Source organism: Drosophila miranda, chromosome XR, assembly GCF_003369915.1.
Source record: "Drosophila miranda strain MSH22 chromosome XR, D.miranda_PacBio2.1, whole genome shotgun sequence".
NCBI classification, from domain to species: domain Eukaryota; kingdom Metazoa; phylum Arthropoda; class Insecta; order Diptera; family Drosophilidae; genus Drosophila; species Drosophila miranda.
In genome coordinates, this window is record NC_046674.1 from 26,636,816 (window position 1) to 26,656,050 (window position 19,235).

The 19,235-nt window shown below is 50.0% G+C and overlaps 2 protein-coding genes across 14 annotated transcripts; both read left to right on the forward strand.

The window, feature by feature from the left end:
* The first annotated feature begins 381 nt into the window (after positions 1 to 381).
* Positions 382 to 18,378, forward strand: LOC117186516. Of its 11 annotated transcripts, none has more exons than XM_033387408.1 (3): positions 546 to 656; positions 708 to 943; positions 17,545 to 18,378. In XM_033387408.1, exons 2-3 carry the CDS (start codon positions 734 to 736, stop codon positions 18,187 to 18,189), a joined length of 855 nt encoding a protein of 284 aa, XP_033243299.1. In that variant the 5' UTR covers positions 546 to 656; positions 708 to 733; the 3' UTR covers positions 18,190 to 18,378. The 11 variants fall into 11 exon arrangements, with proteins under 11 accessions (XP_033243307.1, XP_033243299.1, XP_033243300.1 ...); XM_033387409.1 differs by having other exon boundaries at positions 547 to 648; XM_033387410.1 differs by having other exon boundaries at positions 604 to 618.
* On the forward strand, positions 6,411 to 7,546 carry LOC117186519. 3 transcript variants are annotated; one of them, XM_033387425.1, is made up of 2 exons: positions 6,411 to 6,518; positions 6,570 to 7,545. In XM_033387425.1, the coding sequence occupies exon 2, from the start codon at positions 6,596 to 6,598 to the stop codon at positions 7,412 to 7,414; it is 819 nt and encodes a 272-aa protein (XP_033243316.1). In that variant the 5' UTR covers positions 6,411 to 6,518; positions 6,570 to 6,595; the 3' UTR covers positions 7,415 to 7,545. The 3 variants fall into 3 exon arrangements, with proteins under 3 accessions (XP_033243316.1, XP_033243317.1, XP_033243318.1); XM_033387426.1 differs by having other exon boundaries at positions 6,419 to 6,510; positions 6,570 to 7,546; XM_033387427.1 differs by having other exon boundaries at positions 6,449 to 6,769; positions 6,806 to 7,546.
* Positions 18,379 to 19,235: the final 857 nt, after the last annotated feature.

Below are 19,235 nucleotides of genomic sequence, written 5' to 3' on the forward strand. Positions count from 1 at the left end.
CTGCCTCGTTGCTGTAACAAATTGATAGGCGCTTAGAGCCGCCTGCCGCTTGCCGGTTGCTGGAAAGTGAAATTATTTCTATTTACGCTTCAATTATTGAATGATTTTCGTTCATTTATTGGCCGGCCATTTACTGCGATGGTGGATGGGGGACATCGCAGGCATCGCAGGAAGTCCAAAGGATCTTTATTAAATAAAGTTCGTTAATATGAATAATAATATTTAATAATAAAATATAATAAATCAAATATTTATATATTTAAGTAAAATATTTTTATATTTCAAATAATTATAATAAATAATAAATATGTATGTATATATTAAATTTATTTTTGTTTCAATACTGAAGAGATTGTGCCACACATTGCAACAACAGAGCACGGGTCGCAGGAACAGCCCCGGATCGGTCGGCCCTCAGGCCCATTGTATCGTCCATCGCAATCCCATCGGGTCCATCCTGGCGCAGGGACCTCCACAAAGTGAATGGAATCGTATTCGTATTCGTATTCGTATTCGTAGTAGGCGTGCCCTCCTCGACAGAGTACTCAGATTTGTGCCCACAAATTGTCAGGAATCGTGCCAGTCAGTCCAGTCGGAGTTTAATTCAGAATCGAAAAGGTTTTCGTCGGCTTGAGAGCTTTGTGAATTGTGAAATTGTTGTTTGGAGTTTTGTTTGTGTTTCTCGATTTTCATTTTTCATTTTTCAGTTTTCGATTTTTGTTATTTGTTCGAAATGGACCTGGACCTCCTTTCCAGTAAGGAGTCGTTGGACAAGTGCGTGGAGTTTGACCTGCCCCCGGTCGCGGTGGGCGACAGCACCCGCGGATGCATCATCCGTAACCTGCGCGTTGCCATTTCGGGCACGTTCCAGAGCAAACCGAAGGCTGCTGCTTCGGCCAAGAAGAACGCGACTCCTGGGCGTGGCACCACACGCGGCGGCAAGGCGACGCCCGCAGCGGAGACCGGGGGACGTCCGAGTCGCAACAGCAGCAAGCAGAGCGCTCCTCCTGGTCGTCGCGCGATTTCCCAAGGCCTGGACAACCCACCCGTCCGGGGGCGCTCTGTGGGAGGGTACTCGCTGCGCAGTCGCAGCGCTGTGTCGATGGCCAGGGCCAGAGTGCTGATCACATCCTTGCCAGGCGAACGGCGGGAGGAGGACGCACCCCAAGGCCGCTGCTACGGACCGCAGAGACGCCGCTCGTACCTGGATCTGGACCAGGATCTGGCCCAGCTGAACTGGACCGGCCATCAGGAGGATGCTGTCCCACGCCACCCATTCAGCGGCTCGGCTCGTCGCCAGGGCGGGCGGGTGGCGCCTCTCCACCCGGGCACCCGCATGGAGCCCGCCGGGCAGAGCCACTCACAGGTGTCCGTGCCCCCCATGGCACACTTCCGTCGGCTATGCCGCGCTCTGGATCGTCATTACAGTCCCCTGTCGCACTTCCTCGTGTTCCTGGCTGGGATGCTGGCCACTCTGCTGTGCGTGGCCCTGACGCCCGCCAACCAATATCTCTAAAAAGACTTGCACTCGAACACTGAAAGGGGCAGCGGTTTCCACAACGGGCTGCAGATACACCATACACTACGCAAGATACACGACACACGATACCGATACGTGCTTGAGTTCCATCGCCGATCGAAGACTGTTCTGCCCCACAAATATTTGCATTGAATAAACGAGGAGGAATCTCCTCAAAGAATTCCACACCAGACTACAGATACAGATACAGATACAGATACAGGATACTGGTGGAGCTCCTCTTGGATCGTCCTGTGGGGCAGGTCGCCTAGGTCGGTGGAGTATTTTTGTGTGACTTTTGTCGGAATTAATCCGATTGAGGCATTTCTGAGGATGTTGTGTGGCAAGTGCTGCATGCCTGATAAATCGTGGGCTTTTGGGCCATTGGTTGAGCAATAACTCGCATTTTCCCGGACCCGGACCCAGACCCGGACCCGGACCCGGACCCGGATCGGCCTCAATTCACGCATAAAATCCGCAATCAAATGTAAATGGAACGAGGGGGAACGTTGTGAGTTGCTGCGGACACCGCAACTCTACGGTTATACCCGATACTAAGTCAGTATGGCTCTCCTCCGGCGCTAATATTAAACGACACGACAAAGAGTGCGTGCGAGAGAGATAGAAAATCAGTCTGAGCGTGACGTCGGGCGCTGCGAAGCCAGTGCAAATTGATTTGTTCCTATTGGCTATAAAAATGATCTGATCTGATCCAGATTCAGCAATCTGATAGATATGGTCATTATCTATGATTCTGCGTTTTTAGTTTTCTCGAATGTGCAATATTGTGGATGCAACAGATTTTCGTTCTTTGTGTGAGCGGAAGGGGGTGGGGCGAAATTTTGAAACAAACTCGTCTCGGTCCGATATATTAGGAGTGTGGATACCAAATTTGGTTGCTCTAGCTTTTGTAGTCTCTGAGATCTAGGCGCTAATGTTTTACTCTAAGCAAAGCCGCCTATGCTACGTGTGTGTTAGAGAGAGACAGGGCGAGAAAAAATGAAATTGTTTTCTTGATGCTGGCTATAATAATGATTCCGCAGTCTTAAAGATATGGTCATTCTCTACAATTCTACGTTTTTGGTTTTCTCATATCTTTAAAATTGTGGATGCCACAGATTTTCGTCCTTTGTGGGGGCGGAAGTGGGCGGGGCGAAGTTTTGAAATATTTTTGTAGCAGTGACATATCACAGAAGTCTGGATCCAAAACATCGTTGCTCTAGCTCTTATAGTCTTTGAGCACTAGGCGCTGAAGGGGACGGACAGACGGACAGACGGACAGACGGACGGACGGACAGACAGACAGGGCTCTATCGACTCGGCTATTGATGCTGATCAAGAATATATATACCTTATGGGGTCGGAAACGATTCCTTCTGGACGTTACACACATCCACTTTTACCACAAATCTAATATACCCCAATACTCATTTTGAGTATCGGGTATAAGGTTAGGTTAGGTTAACCCGGACGGCCCTCAGCGGGGCCACGCATAGGCCAATATGGCCCTTAGTTATCCGGATGGGGGTGTGTATGAACCGTCGCGGGAGTGTTAATGTGGTTTTAAAAAGTCCCCGAGAATCGAGGTGTTTTTAGCATAGGCCAGCAGTTCCTGTGGCGTCCTTTTGGAGGCATCTTCCAGTGATGCCAACACTGGGGCGCCCAGGTATCTCCTCCTTGCCCTTGAGAGAGCCGGACAGTTGCAGATGAGATGTTCCAGGGTTTCGATAGCCCCAGGTTCCTCACATTTCCTACAACTGTCTCTGTTGGTGATGCCTAGCTTTGCTGCATGTGCAGCAGCCAGACAGTGACCTGTTAGTATCCCCACTAGCAATCTACAGTCCTTTCGTGGTAGGTGCAGTAGGTAGTGGCTAAGTTTCTCGTTGCGCTCCTTGCACATTATCTTCGAGGTTCTGCAGGTGGTGGTACTCCTCCACCTGCTATCAGTCTGTGCTCTAGCCTGCTTCTCTAGATCGCCTTGTCTGTCTGCTTAGGATGTCTAATGCCTCCCTGCTCGCCAAGACACTTCTGGAACTGACCGCGGACGACTGCATGGATCTTATCGCCGCTTGGCTGTCGACGAATAGGTTGACCGCATCGTGTGCTCGTTCTGTTAGGAGAGCGACCTCCGCTGCCTTCCCGATGGCAAAAACTTCTGCCTGGAATATGCTGCATTGGTCCGGTAGCTTATACGACAGCCTTATCTCAGGGTCTGTACAGTATAGGCCCGCTCCTACTCCTCCTTCCATCTTGGAGCCGTCTGTGTATATATTGAGGTGCTCAGTTTGGTCCCTTCCAATTTTCCAGTCTTCAGGTCCCAAAGATGTGGTTGTTTTGACGTCAAGGCAAGTTTGGGGGGTCATGTAATCAGTTGATCTGGTCATGTCCCTGCCAATTGAACTGTGCCCGTATCCTTGTATGGATAGGTTTCCTGATGCTATAAGGCGTTGTGCTGCCTTTCCCGCAATCAGGCGAGCGTGAATGTCCAGGGGGTCGATTCCGAGTATGGTTTCGAGTGCTTTTGTTGGGGTTGACCTCAGCGCCCCTGTAATACAGAGCAGAGCCTGTCGCTGAGTCTTTTCCTTAAGCTTATGGTATGTCTTCTTTTCAATAGCCTGCCACCACACTAAGGCTCCATACAGCAGAGTTGGTCGCACCACCGAGATGTAGATCCAGTGCATTAGAGCAGGTGACAGGCCCCATGTGCTGCTGAGCATCTTCTTGGATGCATAAAGCGCAATGGTAGCCTTCTTCACCCTTTCCACTACATTGGGCCTCCATGCCAGCTTGCTGTCCAGTACTGTGCCTAGGTATTTCACCTGTGATTTTGGAGTCAGCCTAGTTTGGTCAATTTTCGGGGGGGTCCATATCGGTACCTTGTACCTCTTGGTAAAGAGGATGAGGTCCGTCTTGTCCGCGTTGATACTGAGTCCTACCTCTTCCGCCCACTCACGTATCTCCCTGAGTGTACGTTCCATTATGGAGCTGAGGGTCGATGGACATACACCCGTAATAAGTATGCTTATGTCATCTGCATAGGCTGTTATTTTTGGGGCCTTCCTTTCAAATCTCTTAATGAGGTCGTCGACCACCAAATTCCACAGTAGTGGCGATAGGACTCCACCTTGATGTGTGCCTCTGTGTGCCCCTTTACCATGGAAGCGGTGCCCCACTCCGATTGCACCCGTCTACAACTTAGGAGGTTTTTGATCCAGACGTTGATTGCAGGGTGTATGTTATTCGCTTCTAGGCGACTTGTTATTGCGGTTGTTGCCACGTTGTTGAATGCTCCTGAGATGTCCACAAATGCTCCCAAAGCATACTTTTTGTTGTGAAGGGCGCTCTCGATGGTGGCTACTAGCGAGTGTAGTGCCGTCTCCACCGATTTCCCCTTGGTGTAGGTGTGTTGGTTTATTGACATCAGTCCCCCTACCTCATTCCTGATGTGTAAATCCAACAGCTTTTCTAGTGTTTTTAGTAGAAAGGAGGTAAGGCTTATCGGTCTGTAATCCTTGGGACTCACGTGGCTGCACTTTCCTGCCTTAGGGAGGAAGACAACCCTCGAGGTTCTCCATTGGATGGGGATATAGCCTGTACTTAGGCATGCTGAGTATATTGAGAAGAGCCATGGGGTAATAACCTCTTTGGTCAACTGCATCATGGCTGGGAATATCCCGTCCAGTCCTGGTGCTTTTATGGCCGCGAAGGAGTCTATGGCCCAGTGGATTCTCTTAGTGGTTAACAGACCTATTGGGGGGTGCTGTTCCTCAGTTGCTAGGTCCTGATGCTCCTTGGCGTCAGTGACCTCGGTGCATCCAGGGAAGTGCGCCTCCATTAGTGCTGTTAGGGCTTCTTTACTGCCCTCTGTCCACTGTCCGTTGTCTAGTTTTAGTTGGCTCTGTACTGTGGGCTGCTTTGAGAGCAGCTTCCGGAGCCTAGCGGTTTCGGGCACTTTCTCAATGTTGGAGCAGAAGTTTCTCCACGAGTTCCTTTGTGCCTTACGTATTTCCTTCTTGTAGCTCCTAAGTAGGATTTTATATTCCTCATTGACAATCTCTTCGTTCGCTTGTTTGGCGATCTTGAAGAATTCCTTGAGGTTGTTCCTCTGGAGAGAGAGATCTCGGTTCCACCAGAGTGGCTTGGACCTCCTCTTCGTTCTCGAGGGTTTGCACGATGCATGGTAGGCGTTCAGTAACTCGTTGGATAGGGTCTTTAGGGAGGAGGTCTTTTGGGGAGAGTGAAACTTGCTCCAAAACTTTTGAAGGCAAAGAAAGTGAATTTCAACCGTAAATCGGGGTCGCATCTCCCCACCCCTCACCCCCTCGCCCCACCCCTTTTAGCCGCTGCCTCGTTGCTGTAACAAATTGATAGGCGCTTAGAGCCGCCTGCCGCTTGCCGGTTGCTGGAAAGTGAAATTATTTCTATTTACGCTTCAATTATTGAATGATTTTCGTTCATTTATTGGCCGGCCATTTACTGCGATGGTGGATGGGGGACATCGCAGGCATCGCAGGAAGTCCAAAGGATCTTTATTAAATAAAGTTCGTTAATATGAATAATAATATTTAATAATAAAATATAATAAATCAAATATTTATATATTTAAGTAAAATATTTTTATATTTCAAATAATTATAATAAATAATAAATATGTATGTATATATTAAATTTATTTTTGTTTCAATACTGAAGAGATTGTGCCACACATTGCAACAACAGAGCACGGGTCGCAGGAACAGCCCCGGATCGGTCGGCCCACAGGCCCATTGCATCGTCCATCGCAATCCCATCGGGTCCATCCTGGCGCAGGGACCTCCACAAAGTGAATGGAATCGTATTCGTATTCGTATTCGTATTCGTAGTAGGCGTGCCCTCCTCGACAGAGTACTCAGATTTGTGCCCACAAATTGTCAGGAATCGTGCCAGTCAGTCCAGTCGGAGTTTAATTCAGAATCGAAAAGGTTTTCGTCGGCTTGAGAGCTTTGTGAATTGTGAAATTGTTGTTTGGAGTTTTGTTTGTGTTTCTCGATTTTCATTTTTCATTTTTCAGTTTTCGATTTTTGTTATTTGTTCGAAATGGACCTGGACCTCCTTTCCAGTAAGGAGTCGTTGGACAAGTGCGTGGAGTTTGACCTGCCCCCGGTCGCGGTGGGCGACAGCACCCGCGGATGCATCATCCGTAACCTGCGCGTTGCCATTTCGGGCACGTTCCAGAGCAAACCGAAGGCTGCTGCTTCGGCCAAGAAGAACGCGACTCCTGGGCGTGGCACCACACGCGGCGGCAAGGCGACTCCTGGGCGTGGCACCACACGCGGCGGCAAGGCGACGCCCGCAGCGGAGACCGGGGGACGTCCGAGTCGCAACAGCAGCAAGCAGAGCGCTCCTCCTGGTCGTCGCGCGATTTCCCAAGGCCTGGACAACCCACCCGTCCGGGGGCGCTCTGTGGGAGGGTACTCGCTGCGCAGTCGCAGCGCTGTGTCGATGGCCAGGGCCAGAGTGCTGATCACATCCTTGCCAGGCGAACGGCGGGAGGAGGACGCACCCCAAGGCCGCTGCTACGGACCGCAGAGACGCCGCTCGTACCTGGATCTGGACCAGGATCTGGCCCAGCTGAACTGGACCGGCCATCAGGAGGATGCTGGCCCACGCCACCCATTCAGCGGCTCGGCTCGTCGCCAGGGCGGGCGGGTGGCGCCTCTCCACCCGGGCACCCGCATGGAGCCCGCCGGGCAGAGCCACTCACAGGTGTCCGTGCCCCCCATGGCACACTTCCGTCGGCTATGCCGCGCTCTGGATCGTCACTACAGTCCCCTGTCGCACTTCCTCGTGTTCCTGGCTGGGATGCTGGCCACTCTGCTGTGCGTGGCCCTGACGCCCGCCAACCAATATCTCTAAAAAGACTTGCACTCGAACACTGAAAGGGGCAGCGGTTTCCACAACGGGCTGCAGATACACCATACACTACGCAAGATACACGACACACGATACCGATACGTGCTTGAGTTCCATCGCCGATTGAAGACTGTTCTGCCCCACAAATATTTGCATTGAATAAACGAGGAGGAATCTCCTCAAAGAATTCCACACCAGACTACAGATACAGATACAGATACAGATACAGATACAGATACAGAGACAGATACAGGATACTGGTGGAGCTCCTCTTGGATCGTCCTGTGGGGCAGGTCGCCTAGGTCGGTGGAGTATTTTTGTGTGACTTTTGTCGGAATTAATCCGATTGAGGCATTTCTGAGGATGTTGTGTGGCAAGTGCTGCATGCCTGATAAATCGTGGGCTTTTGGGCCATTGGTTGAGCAATAACTCGCATTTTCCCGGACCCGGACCCAGACCCGGACCCGGACCCGGACCCGGATTGGCCTCAATTCACGCATAAAATCCGCAATCAAATGTAAATGGAACGAGGGGGAACGTTGTGAGTTGCTGCGGACACCGCAACTCTACGGTTATACCCGATACTAAGTCAGTATGGCTCTCCTCCGGCAGACGCCGCTAATATTAAACGACACGACAAAGAGTGCGTGCGAGAGAGACAGAAAATCAGTCTGAGCGTGACGTCGGGCGCTGCGAAGCCAGTGCAAATTGATTTGTTCCTATTGGCTATAAAAATGATCTGATCTGATCCAGATTCAGCAATCTGATAGATATGGTCATTATCTATGATTCTGCGTTTTTAGTTTTCTCGAATGTGCAATATTGTGGATGCAACAGATTTTCGTCCTTGGATACCAAATTTGGTTGCTCTAGCTTTTGTAGTCTCTGAGATCTAGGCGCTAATGTTTTACTCTAAGCAAAGCCGCCTATGCTACGTGTGTGTTAGAGAGAGACAGGGCGAGAAAAAATGAAATTGTTTTCTTGATGCTGGCTATAATAATGATTCCGCAGTCTTAAAGATATGGTCATTCTCTACAATTCTACGTTTTTGGTTTTCTCATATCTTTAAAATTGTGGATGCCACAGATTTTCGTCCTTTGTGGGGGCGGAAGTGGGCGGGGCGAAGTTTTGAAATATTTTTGTAGCAGTGACATATCACAGAAGTCTGGATCCAAAACATCGTTGCTCTAGCTCTTATAGTCTTTGAGCACTAGGCGCTGAAGGGGACGGACAGACGGACAGACGGACGGACGGACGGACGGACAGACAGACAGGGCTCAATCGACTCGGCTATTGATGCTGATCAAGAATATATATACCTTATGGGGTCGGAAACTATTCCTTCTGGACGTTACACACATCCACTTTTACCACAAATCTAATATACCCCAATACTCATTTTGAGTATCGGGTATAAGGTTAGGTTAGGTTAACCCGGACGGCCCTCAGCGGGGCCACGCATAGGCCAATATGGCCCTTAGTTATCCGGATGGGGGTGTGTATGAACCGTCGCGGGAGTGTTAATGTGGTTTTAAAAAGTCCCCGAGAATCGAGGTGTTTTTAGCATAGGCCAGCAGTTCCTGTGGCGTCCTTTTGGAGGCATCTTCCAGTGATGCCAACACTGGGGCGCCCAGGTATCTCCTCCTTGCCCTTGAGAGAGCCGGATAGTTGCAGATGAGATGTTCCAGGGTTTCGATAGCCCCAGGTTCCTCACATTTCCTACAACTGTCTCTGTTGGTGATGCCTAGCTTTGCTGCATGTGCAGCAGCCAGACAGTGACCTGTTAGTATCCCCACTAGCAATCTACAGTCCTTTCGTGGTAGGTGCAGTAGGTAGTGGCTAAGTTTCTCGTTGCGCTCCTTGCACATTATCTTCGAGGTTCTGCAGGTGGTGGTACTCCTCCACCTGCTATCAGTCTGTGCTCTAGCCTGCTTCTCTAGATCGCCTTGCAGCGTTCTGAGGGAGACAGGCACGTTCTCGGTTCTCCTATTCTCCAGCCCGACGCCTTCCTTAGCTAGTACGTCCGCCGCTTCGTTTCCTTCGATGCCCTGGTGGCTGGGAACCCAATAGATCCGCACTGTCTTTGTCGTGCTTAGGATGTCTAATGCCTCCCTGCTCGCCAAGACACTTCTGGAACTGACCGCGGACGACTGCATGGATCTTATCGCCGCTTGGCTGCCGACGAATAGGTTGACCGCATCGTGTGCTCGTTCTGTTAGGAGAGCGACCTCCGCTGCCTTCCCGATGGCAAAAACTTCTGCCTGGAATATGCTGCATTGGTCCGGTAGCTTATACGACAGCCTTATCTCAGGGTCTGTACAGTATAGGCCCGCTCCTACTCCTCCTTCCATCTTGGAGCCGTCTGTGTATATATTGAGGTGCTCAGTTTGGTCCCTTCCAATTTTCCAGTCTTCAGGTCCCAAAGATGTGGTTGTTTTGACGTCAAGGCAAGTTTGGGGGGTCATGTAATCAGTTGATCTGGTCATGTCCCTGCCAATTGAACTGTGCCCGTATCCTTGTATGGATAGGTTTCCTGATGCTATAAGGCGTTGTGCTGCCTTTCCCGCAATCAGGCGAGCGTGAATGTCCAGGGGGTCGATTCCGAGTATGGTTTCGAGTGCTTTTGTTGGGGTTGACCTCAGCGCCCCTGTAATACAGAGCAGAGCCTGTCGCTGAGTCTTTTCCTTAAGCTTATGGTATGTCTTCTTTTCAATAGCCTGCCACCACACTAAGGCTCCATACAGCAGAGTTGGTCGCACCACCGAGATGTAGATCCAGTGCATTAGAGCAGGTGACAGGCCCCATGTGCTGCTGAGCATCTTCTTGGATGCATAAAGCGCAATGGTAGCCTTCTTCACCCTTTCCACTACATTGGGCCTCCATGCCAGCTTGCTGTCCAGTACTGTGCCTAGGTATTTCACCTGTGATTTTGGAGTCAGCCTAGTTTGGTCAATTTTCGGGGGGTCCATATCGGTACCTTGTACCTCTTGGTAAAGAGGATGAGGTCCGTCTTGTCCGCGTTGATACTGAGTCCTACCTCTTCCGCCCACTCACGTATCTCCCTGAGTGTACGTTCCATTATGGAGCTGAGGGTCGATGGACATACACCCGTAATAAGTATGCTTATGTCATCTGCATAGGCTGTTATTTTTGGGGCCTTCCTTTCAAATCTCTTAATGAGGTCGTCGACCACCAAATTCCACAGTAGTGGCGATAGGACTCCACCTTGATGTGTGCCTCTGTGTGCCCCCTTTACCATGGAAGCGGTGCCCCACTCCGATTGCACCCGTCTACAACTTAGGAGGTTTTTGATCCAGACGTTGATTGCAGGGTGTATGTTATTCGCTTCTAGGCGACTTGTTATTGCGGTTGTTGCCACGTTGTTGAATGCTCCTGAGATGTCCACAAATGCTCCCAAAGCATACTTTTTGTTGTGAAGGGCGCTCTCGATGGTGGCTACTAGCGAGTGTAGTGCCGTCTCCACCGATTTCCCCTTGGTGTAGGCGTGTTGGTTTATTGACATCAGTCCCCCTACCTCATTCCTGATGTGTAAATCCAACAGCTTTTCTAGTGTTTTTAGTAGAAAGGAGGTAAGGCTTATCGGTCTGTAATCCTTGGGACTCACGTGGCTGCACTTTCCTGCCTTAGGGAGGAAGACAACCCTCGAGGTTCTCCATTGGATGGGGATATAGCCTGTACTTAGGCATGCTGAGTATATTGAGAAGAGCCATGGGGTAATAACCTCTTTGGTCAACTGCATCATGGCTGGGAATATCCCGTCCAGTCCTGGTGCTTTTATGGCCGCGAAGGAGTCTATGGCCCAGTGGATTCTCTTAGTGGTTAACAGACCTATTGGGGGGTGCTGTTCCTCAGTTGCTAGGTCCTGATGCTCCTTGGCGTCAGTGACCTCGGTGCATCCAGGGAAGTGCGCCTCCATTAGTGCTGTTAGGGCTTCTTTACTGCCCTCTGTCCACTGTCCGTTGTCTAGTTTTAGTTGGCTCTGTACTGTGGGCTGCTTTGAGAGCAGCTTCCGGAGCCTAGCGGTTTCGGGCACTTTCTCAATGTTGGAGCAGAAGTTTCTCCACGAGTTCCTTTGTGCCTTACGTATTTCCTTCTTGTAGCTCCTAAGTAGGATTTTATATTCCTCATTGACAATCTCTTCGTTCGCTTGTTTGGCGATCTTGAAGAATTCCTTGAGGTTGTTCCTCTGGAGAGAGAGATCTCGGTTCCACCAGAGTGGCTTGGACCTCCTCTTCGTTCTCGAGGGTTTGCACGATGCATGGTAGGCGTTCAGTAACTCGTTGGATAGGGTCTTTAGGGAGGAGGTCTTTTGGGGAGAGTGAAACTTGCTCCAAAACTTTTGAAGGCAAAGAAAGTGAATTTCAACCGTAAATCGGGGTCGCATCTCCCCACCCCCTCACCCCCTCGCCCCACCCCTTTTAGCCGCTGCCTCGTTGCTGTAACAAATTGATAGGCGCTTAGAGCCGCCTGCCGCTTGCCGGTTGCTGGAAAGTGAAATTATTTCTATTTACGCTTCAATTATTGAATGATTTTCGTTCATTTATTGGCCGGCCATTTACTGCGATGGTGGATGGGGGACATCGCAGGCATCGCAGGAAGTCCAAAGGATCTTTATTAAATAAAGTTCGTTAATATGAATAATAATATTTAATAATAAAATATAATAAATCAAATATTTATATATTTAAGTAAAATATTTTTATATTTCAAATAATTATAATAAATAATAAATATGTATGTATATATTAAATTTATTTTTGTTTCAATACTGAAGAGATTGTGCCACACATTGCAACAACAGAGCACGGGTCGCAGGAACAGCCCCGGATCGGTCGGCCCTCAGGCCCATTGTATCGTCCATCGCAATCCCATCGGGTCCATCCTGGCGCAGGGACCTCCACAAAGTGAATGGAATCGTATTCGTATTCGTATTCGTATTCGTATTCGTAGTAGGCGTGCCCTCCTCGACAGAGTACTCAGATTTGTGCCCACAAATTGTCAGGAATCGTGCCAGTCAGTCCAGTCGGAGTTTAATTCAGAATCGAAAAGGTTTTCGTCGGCTTGAGAGCTTTGTGAATTGTGAAATTGTTGTTTGGAGTTTTGTTTGTGTTTCTCGATTTTCATTTTTCATTTTTCAGTTTTCGATTTTTGTTATTTGTTCGAAATGGACCTGGACCTCCTTTCCAGTAAGGAGTCGTTGGACAAGTGCGTGGAGTTTGACCTGCCCCCGGTCGCGGTGGGCGACAGCACCCGCGGATGCATCATCCGTAACCTGCGCGTTGCCATTTCGGGCACGTTCCAGAGCAAACCGAAGGCTGCTGCTTCGGCCAAGAAGAACGCGACTCCTGGGCGTGGCACCACACGCGGCGGCAAGGCGACTCCTGGGCGTGGCACCACACGCGGCGGCAACGCGACGCCCGCAGCGGAGACCGGGGGACGTCCGAGTCGCAACAGCAGCAAGCAGAGCGCTCCTCCTGGTCGTCGCGCGATTTCCCAAGGCCTGGACAACCCACCCGTCCGGGGGCGCTCTGTGGGAGGGTATGAGGAGGAATCTCCTCAAAGAATTCCACACCAGACTACAGATACAGATACAGATACAGATACAGATACAGATACAGATACAGATACAGGATACTGGTGGAGCTCCTCTTGGATCGTCCTGTGGGGCAGGTCGCCTAGGTCAGTGGAGTATTTTTGTGTGACTTTTGTCGGAATTAATCCGATTGAGGCATTTCTGAGGATGTTGTGTGGCAAGTGCTGCATGCCTGATAAATCGTGGGCTTTTGGGCCATTGGTTGAGCAATAACTCGCATTTTCCCGGACCCGGACCCAGACCCGGACCCGGACCCGGACCCGGATCGGCCTCAATTCACGCATAAAATCCGCAATCAAATGTAAATGGAACGAGGGGGAACGTTGTGAGTTGCTGCGGACACCGCAACTCTACGGTTATACCCGATACTAAGTCAGTATGGCTCTCCTCCGGCAGACGCCGCTAATATTAAACGACACGACAAAGAGTGCGTGCGAGAGAGACAGAAAATCAGTCTGAGCGTGACGTCGGGCGCTGCGAAGCCAGTGCAAATTGATTTGTTCCTATTGGCTATGAAAATGATCTGATCTGATCCAGATTCAGCAATCTGATAGATATGGTCATTATCTATGATTCTGCGTTTTTAGTTTTCTCGAATGTGCAATATTGTGGATGCAACAGATTTTCGTCCTTGGATACCAAATTTGGTTGCTCTAGCTTTTGTAGTCTCTGAGATCTAGGCGCTAATGTTTTACTCTAAGCAAAGCCGCCTATGCTACGTGTGTGTTAGAGAGAGAAAGGGCGAGAAAAAATGAAATTGTTTTCTTGATGCTGGCTATAATAATGATTCCGCAGTCTTAAAGATATGGTCATTCTCTACAATTCTACGTTTTTGGTTTTCTCATATCTTTAAAATTGTGGATGCCACAGATTTTCGTCCTTTGTGGGGGCGGAAGTGGGCGGGGCGAAGTTTTGAAATATTTTTGTAGCAGTGACATATCATTATAGTCTTTGAGCACTAGGCGCTGAAGGGGACGGACAGACGGACAGACGGACGGACGGACGGACGGACAGACAGACAGGGCTCAATCGACTCGGCTATTGATGCTGATCAAGAATATATATACCTTATGGGGTCGGAAACGATTCCTTCTGGACTTTACACACATCCACTTTTACCACAAATCTAATATACCCCAATACTCATTTTGAGTATCGGGTATAAGGTTAGGTTAGGTTAACCCGGACGGCCCTCAGCGGGGCCACGCATAGGCCAATATGGCCCTTAGTTATCCGGATGGGGGTGTGTATGAACCGTCGCGGGAGTGTTAATGTGGTTTTAAAAAGTCCCCGAGAATCGAGGTGTTTTTAGCATAGGCCAGCAGTTCCTGTGGCGTCCTTTTGGAGGCATCTTCCAGTGATGCCAACACTGGGGCGCCCAGGTATCTCCTCCTTGCCCTTGAGAGAGCCGGACAGTTGCAGATGAGATGTTCCAGGGTTTCGATAGCCCCAGGTTCCTCACATTTCCTACAACTGTCTCTGTTGTTGATGCCTAGCTTTGCTGCATGTGCAGCAGCCAGACAGTGACCTGTTAGTATCCCCACTAGCAATCTACAGTCCTTTCGTGGTAGGTGCAGTAGGTAGTGGCTAAGTTTCTCGTTGCGCTCCTTGCACATTATCTTCGAGGTTCTGCAGGTGGTGGTACTCCTCCACCTGCTATCAGTCTGTGCTCTAGCCTGCTTCTCTAGATCGCCTTGCAGCGTTCTGAGGAAGGCAGGCACGTTCTCGGTTCTCCTATTCTCCAGCCCGACGCCTTCCTTAGCTAGTACGTCCGCCGCTTCGTTTCCTTCGATGCCCTGGTGGCTGGGAACCCAATAGATCCGCACTGTCTTTGTCGTGCTTAGGATGTCTAATGCCTCCCTGCTCGCCAAGACACTTCTGGAACTGACCGCGGACGACTGCATGGATCTTATCGCCGCTTGGCTGTCGACGAATAGGTTGACCGCATCGTGTGCTCGTTCTGTTAGGAGAGCGACCTCCGCTGCCTTCCCGATGGCAAAAACTTCTGCCTGGAATATGCTGCATTGGTCCACTAGCTTATACGACAGCCTTATCTCAGGGTCTGTACAGTATAGGCCCGCTCCTACTCCTCCTTCCATCTTGGAGCCGTCTGTGTATATATTGAGGTGCTCAGTTTGGTCCCTTCCAATTTTCCAGTCTTCAGGTCCCAAAGATGTGGTTGTTTTGACGTCAAGGCAAGGTCATGTCCCTGCCAATTGAACTGTGCCCGTATCCTTGTATGGATAGGTTTCCTGATGCTATAAGGCGTTGTGCTTACATTCCCGCAATCAGGCGAGCGTGAATGTCCAGGGGGTCGATTCCGAGTATAGTTTCGAGTGCTTTTGTTGGGGTTGACCTCAGCGCCCCTGTAATACAGAACAGAGCCTGTCGCTGAGTCTTTTCCATAAGCTTATGGTATGTCTTCTTTTCAATAGCCTGCCACCACACTAAGGCTCCATACAGCAGAGTTGGTCGCACCACCGAGATGTAGATCCAGTGCATTAGAGCAGGTGACAGGCCCCATGTGCTGCTGAGCATCTTCTTGGATGCATAAAGCGCAATGGTAGCCTTCTTCACCCTTTCCACTACATTGGGCCTCCATGCCAGCTTGCTGTCCAGTACTGTGCCTAGGTATTTCACCTGTGATTTTGGAGTCAGCCTAGTTTGGTCAATTTTCGGGGGGGTCCATATCGGTACCTTGTACCTCTTGGTAAAGAGGATGAGGTCCGTCTTGTCCGCGTTGATACTGAGTCCTACCTCTTCCGCCCACTCACGTATCTCCCTGAGTGTACGTTCCATTATGGAGCTGAGGGTCGATGGACATACACCCGTAATAAGTATGCTTATGTCATCTGCATAGGCTGTTATTTTTGGGGCCTTCCTTTCAAATCTCTTAATTAGGTCGTCGACCACCAAATTCCACAGTAGTGGCGATAGGACTCCACCTTGAGGTGTGCCTCTGTGTGCCCCCTTTACCATGGAAGCGGTGCCCCACTCCGATTGCACCCGTCTACAACTTAGGAGGTTTTTGATCCAGACGTTGATTGCAGGGTGTATGTTATTCGCTTCTAGGCGACTTGTTATTGCGGTTGTTGACACGTTGTTGAATGCTCCTGAGATGTCCACAAATGCTCCCAAAGCATACTTTTTGTTGTGAAGGGCGCTCTCGATGGTGGCTACTAGCGAGTGTAGTGCCGTCTCCACCGATTTCCCCTTGGTGTAGGCGTGTTGGTTTATTGACATCAGTCCCCCTACCTCATTCCTGATGTGTAAATCCAACAGCTTTTCTAGTGTTTTTAGTAGAAAGGAGGTAAGGCTTATCGGTCTGTAATCCTTGGGACTCACGTGGCTGCACTTTCCTGCCTTAGGGAGGAAGACAACCCTCGAGGTTCTCCATTGGATGGGGATATAGCCTGTACTTAGGCATGCTGAGTATATTGAGAAGAGCCATGGGGTAATAACCTCTTTGGTCAACTGCATCATGGCTGGGAATATCCCGTCCAGTCCTGGTGCTTTTATGGCCGCGAAGGAGTCTATGGCCCAGTGGATTCTCTTAGTGGTTAACAGACCTATTGGGGGGTGCTGTTCCTCAGTTGCTAGGTCCTGATGCTCCTTGGCGTCAGTGACCTCGGTGCATCCAGGGAAGTGCGCCTCCATTAGTGCTGTTAGGGCTTCTTTACTGCCCTCTGTCCACTGTCCGTTGTCTAGTTTTAGTTGGCTCTGTACTGTGGGCTGCTTTGAGAGCAGCTTCCGGAGCCTAGCGGTTTCGGGCACTTTCTCAATGTTGGAGCAGAAGTTTCTCCACGAGTTCCTTTGTGCCTTACGTATTTCCTTCTTGTAGCTCCTAAGTAGGATTTTATATTCCTCATTGACAATCTCTTCGTTCGCTTGTTTGGCGATCTTGAAGAATTCCTTGAGGTTGTTCCTCTGGAGAGAGAGATCTCGGTTCCACCAGAGTGGCTTGGACCTCCTCTTCGTTCTCGAGGGTTTGCACGATGCATGGTAGGCGTTCAGTAACTCGTTGGATAGGGTCTTTAGGGAGGAGGTCTTTTGGGGAGAGTGAAACTTGCTCCAAAACTTTTGAAGGCAAAGAAAGTGAATTTCAACCGTAAATCGGGATCGCATCTCCCCACCCCCTCACCCCCTCGCCCCACCCCTTTTAGCCGCTGCCTCGTTGCTGTAACAAATTGATAGGCGCTTAGAGCCGCCTGCCGCTTGCCGGTTGCTGGAGAGTGAAATTATTTCTATTTACGCTTCAATTATTGAATGATTTTCGTTCATTTATTGGCCGGCCATTTACTGCGATGGTGGATGGGGGACATCGCAGGCATCGCAGGAAGTCCAAAGGATCTTTATTAAATAAAGTTCGTTAATATGAATAATAATATTTAATAATAAAATATAATAAATCAAATATTTATATATTTAAGTAAAATATTTTTATATTTCAAATAATTATAATAAATAATAAATATGTATGTATATATTAAATTTATTTGGCACCACACGCGGCGGCAAGGCGACTCCTGGGCGTGGCACCACACGCGGCGGCAAGGCGACTCCTGGGCGTGGCACCACACGCGGCGGCAACGCGACGCCCGCAGCGGAGACCGGGGGACGTCCGAGTCGCAACAGCAGCAAGCAGAGCGCCCCTCCTGGTCGTCGCGCGATTTCCCAAGGCCTGGACAACCCACCCGTCCGGGGGCGCTCTGTGGGAGGGTACTCGCTGCGCAGTCGCAGCGCTGTGTCGATGGCCAGGGCCAGAGTGCTGATCACATCCTTGCCAGGCGAACGGCGGGAGGAGGACGCACCCCAAGGCCGCTGCTACGAACCGCAGAGACGCCGCTCGTACCTGGATCTGGACCAGGATCTGGCCCAGCTGAACTGGACCGGCCATCAGGAGGATGCTGGCCCACGCCACCCATTCAGCGGCTCGGCTCGTCGCCAGGGCGGGCGGGTGGCGCCTCTCCACCCGGGCACCCGCATGGAGCCCGCCGGGCAGAGCCACTCACAGGTGTCCGTGCCCCCCATGGCACACTTCCGTCGGCTATGCCGCGCTCTGGATCGTCACTACAGTCCCCTGTCGCACTTCCTCGTGTTCCTGGCTGGGATGCTGGCCACTCTGCTGTGCGTGGCCCTGACGCCCGCCAACCAATATCTCTAAAAAGACTTGCACTCGAACACTGAAAGGGGCAGCGGTTTCCACAACGGGCTGCAGATACACCATACACTACGCAAGATACACGACACACGATACCGATACGTGCTTGAGTTCCATCGCCGATCGAAGACTGTTCTGCCCCACAAATATTTGCATTGAATAAACGAGGAGGAATCTCCTTAAAGAATTCCACACCAGACTACAGATACAGATACAGATACAGGATACAGGTGGAGCTCCTCTTGGATCGTCCTGTGGGGCAGGTCGCCTAGGTCGGTGGAGTATTTTTGTGTGACTTTTGTCGGAATTAATCCGATTGAGGCATTTCTGAGGATGTTGTGTGGCAAGTGCTGCATGCCTAATAAATCGTGGGCTTTTGGGCCATTGGTTGAGCAATAACTCGCATTTTCCCGGACCCGGACCCAGACCCGGACCCGGACCCGGACCTGGATCGGCCTCAATTCACGCATAAAATCCGCAATCAAATGTAAATGGAACGAGAGGGAACGTTGTGAGTTGCTGCGGACACCGCAACTCTACGGTTATACCCGATACTAAGTCAGTATGGCTCTCCTCCGGCAGACGCCTCTAATATTAAACGACACGACAAAGAGTGCGTGCGAGAGAGACAGAAAATCAGTCTGAGCGTGACGTCGGACGCTGCGAAGCCAGTGCAAATTGATTTGTTCCTATTGGCTATAAAAATGATCTGATCTGATCCAAATTCAGCAATCTGATATATATGGTCATTATCTATGATTCTGCGTTTTTAGTTTTCTCGAATGTGAAATATTGTGGATGCAACAGATTTTCGTTCTTTGTGTGGGCGGAAGGGGGTGGGGCGAAATTTTGAGATACACGTTTTGTAGTAAGATCTAACAGGAAAGCGGATACCAAATTTGGTTACTCTAGCCTTAATAGTCTCTGAGATTTTTGAATATCCCCAGATTTTCGTCCTTTGCGGGGGCGGAAGGGGGTGTGGCGAAATTTTGAAACAAACTCGTCTCGGTCCGATATATTAGGAGTGTGGATACCAAATTTGGTTGCTC

Coding starts and splice junctions, on each gene's coding strand:
- LOC117186516 (XM_033387408.1), top strand. CDS start 734: ATGGACCTGGACCTCCTTTCCAGTAAGGAGTCGTTGGACAAGTGCGTG. Junction 944..17,544: donor GCACCACACGCGGCGGCAAG/GCGACGCCCGCA, acceptor CGCGGCGGCAAG/GCGACTCCTGGGCGTGGCAC.
- LOC117186519 (XM_033387425.1), top strand. CDS start 6,596: ATGGACCTGGACCTCCTTTCCAGTAAGGAGTCGTTGGACAAGTGCGTG.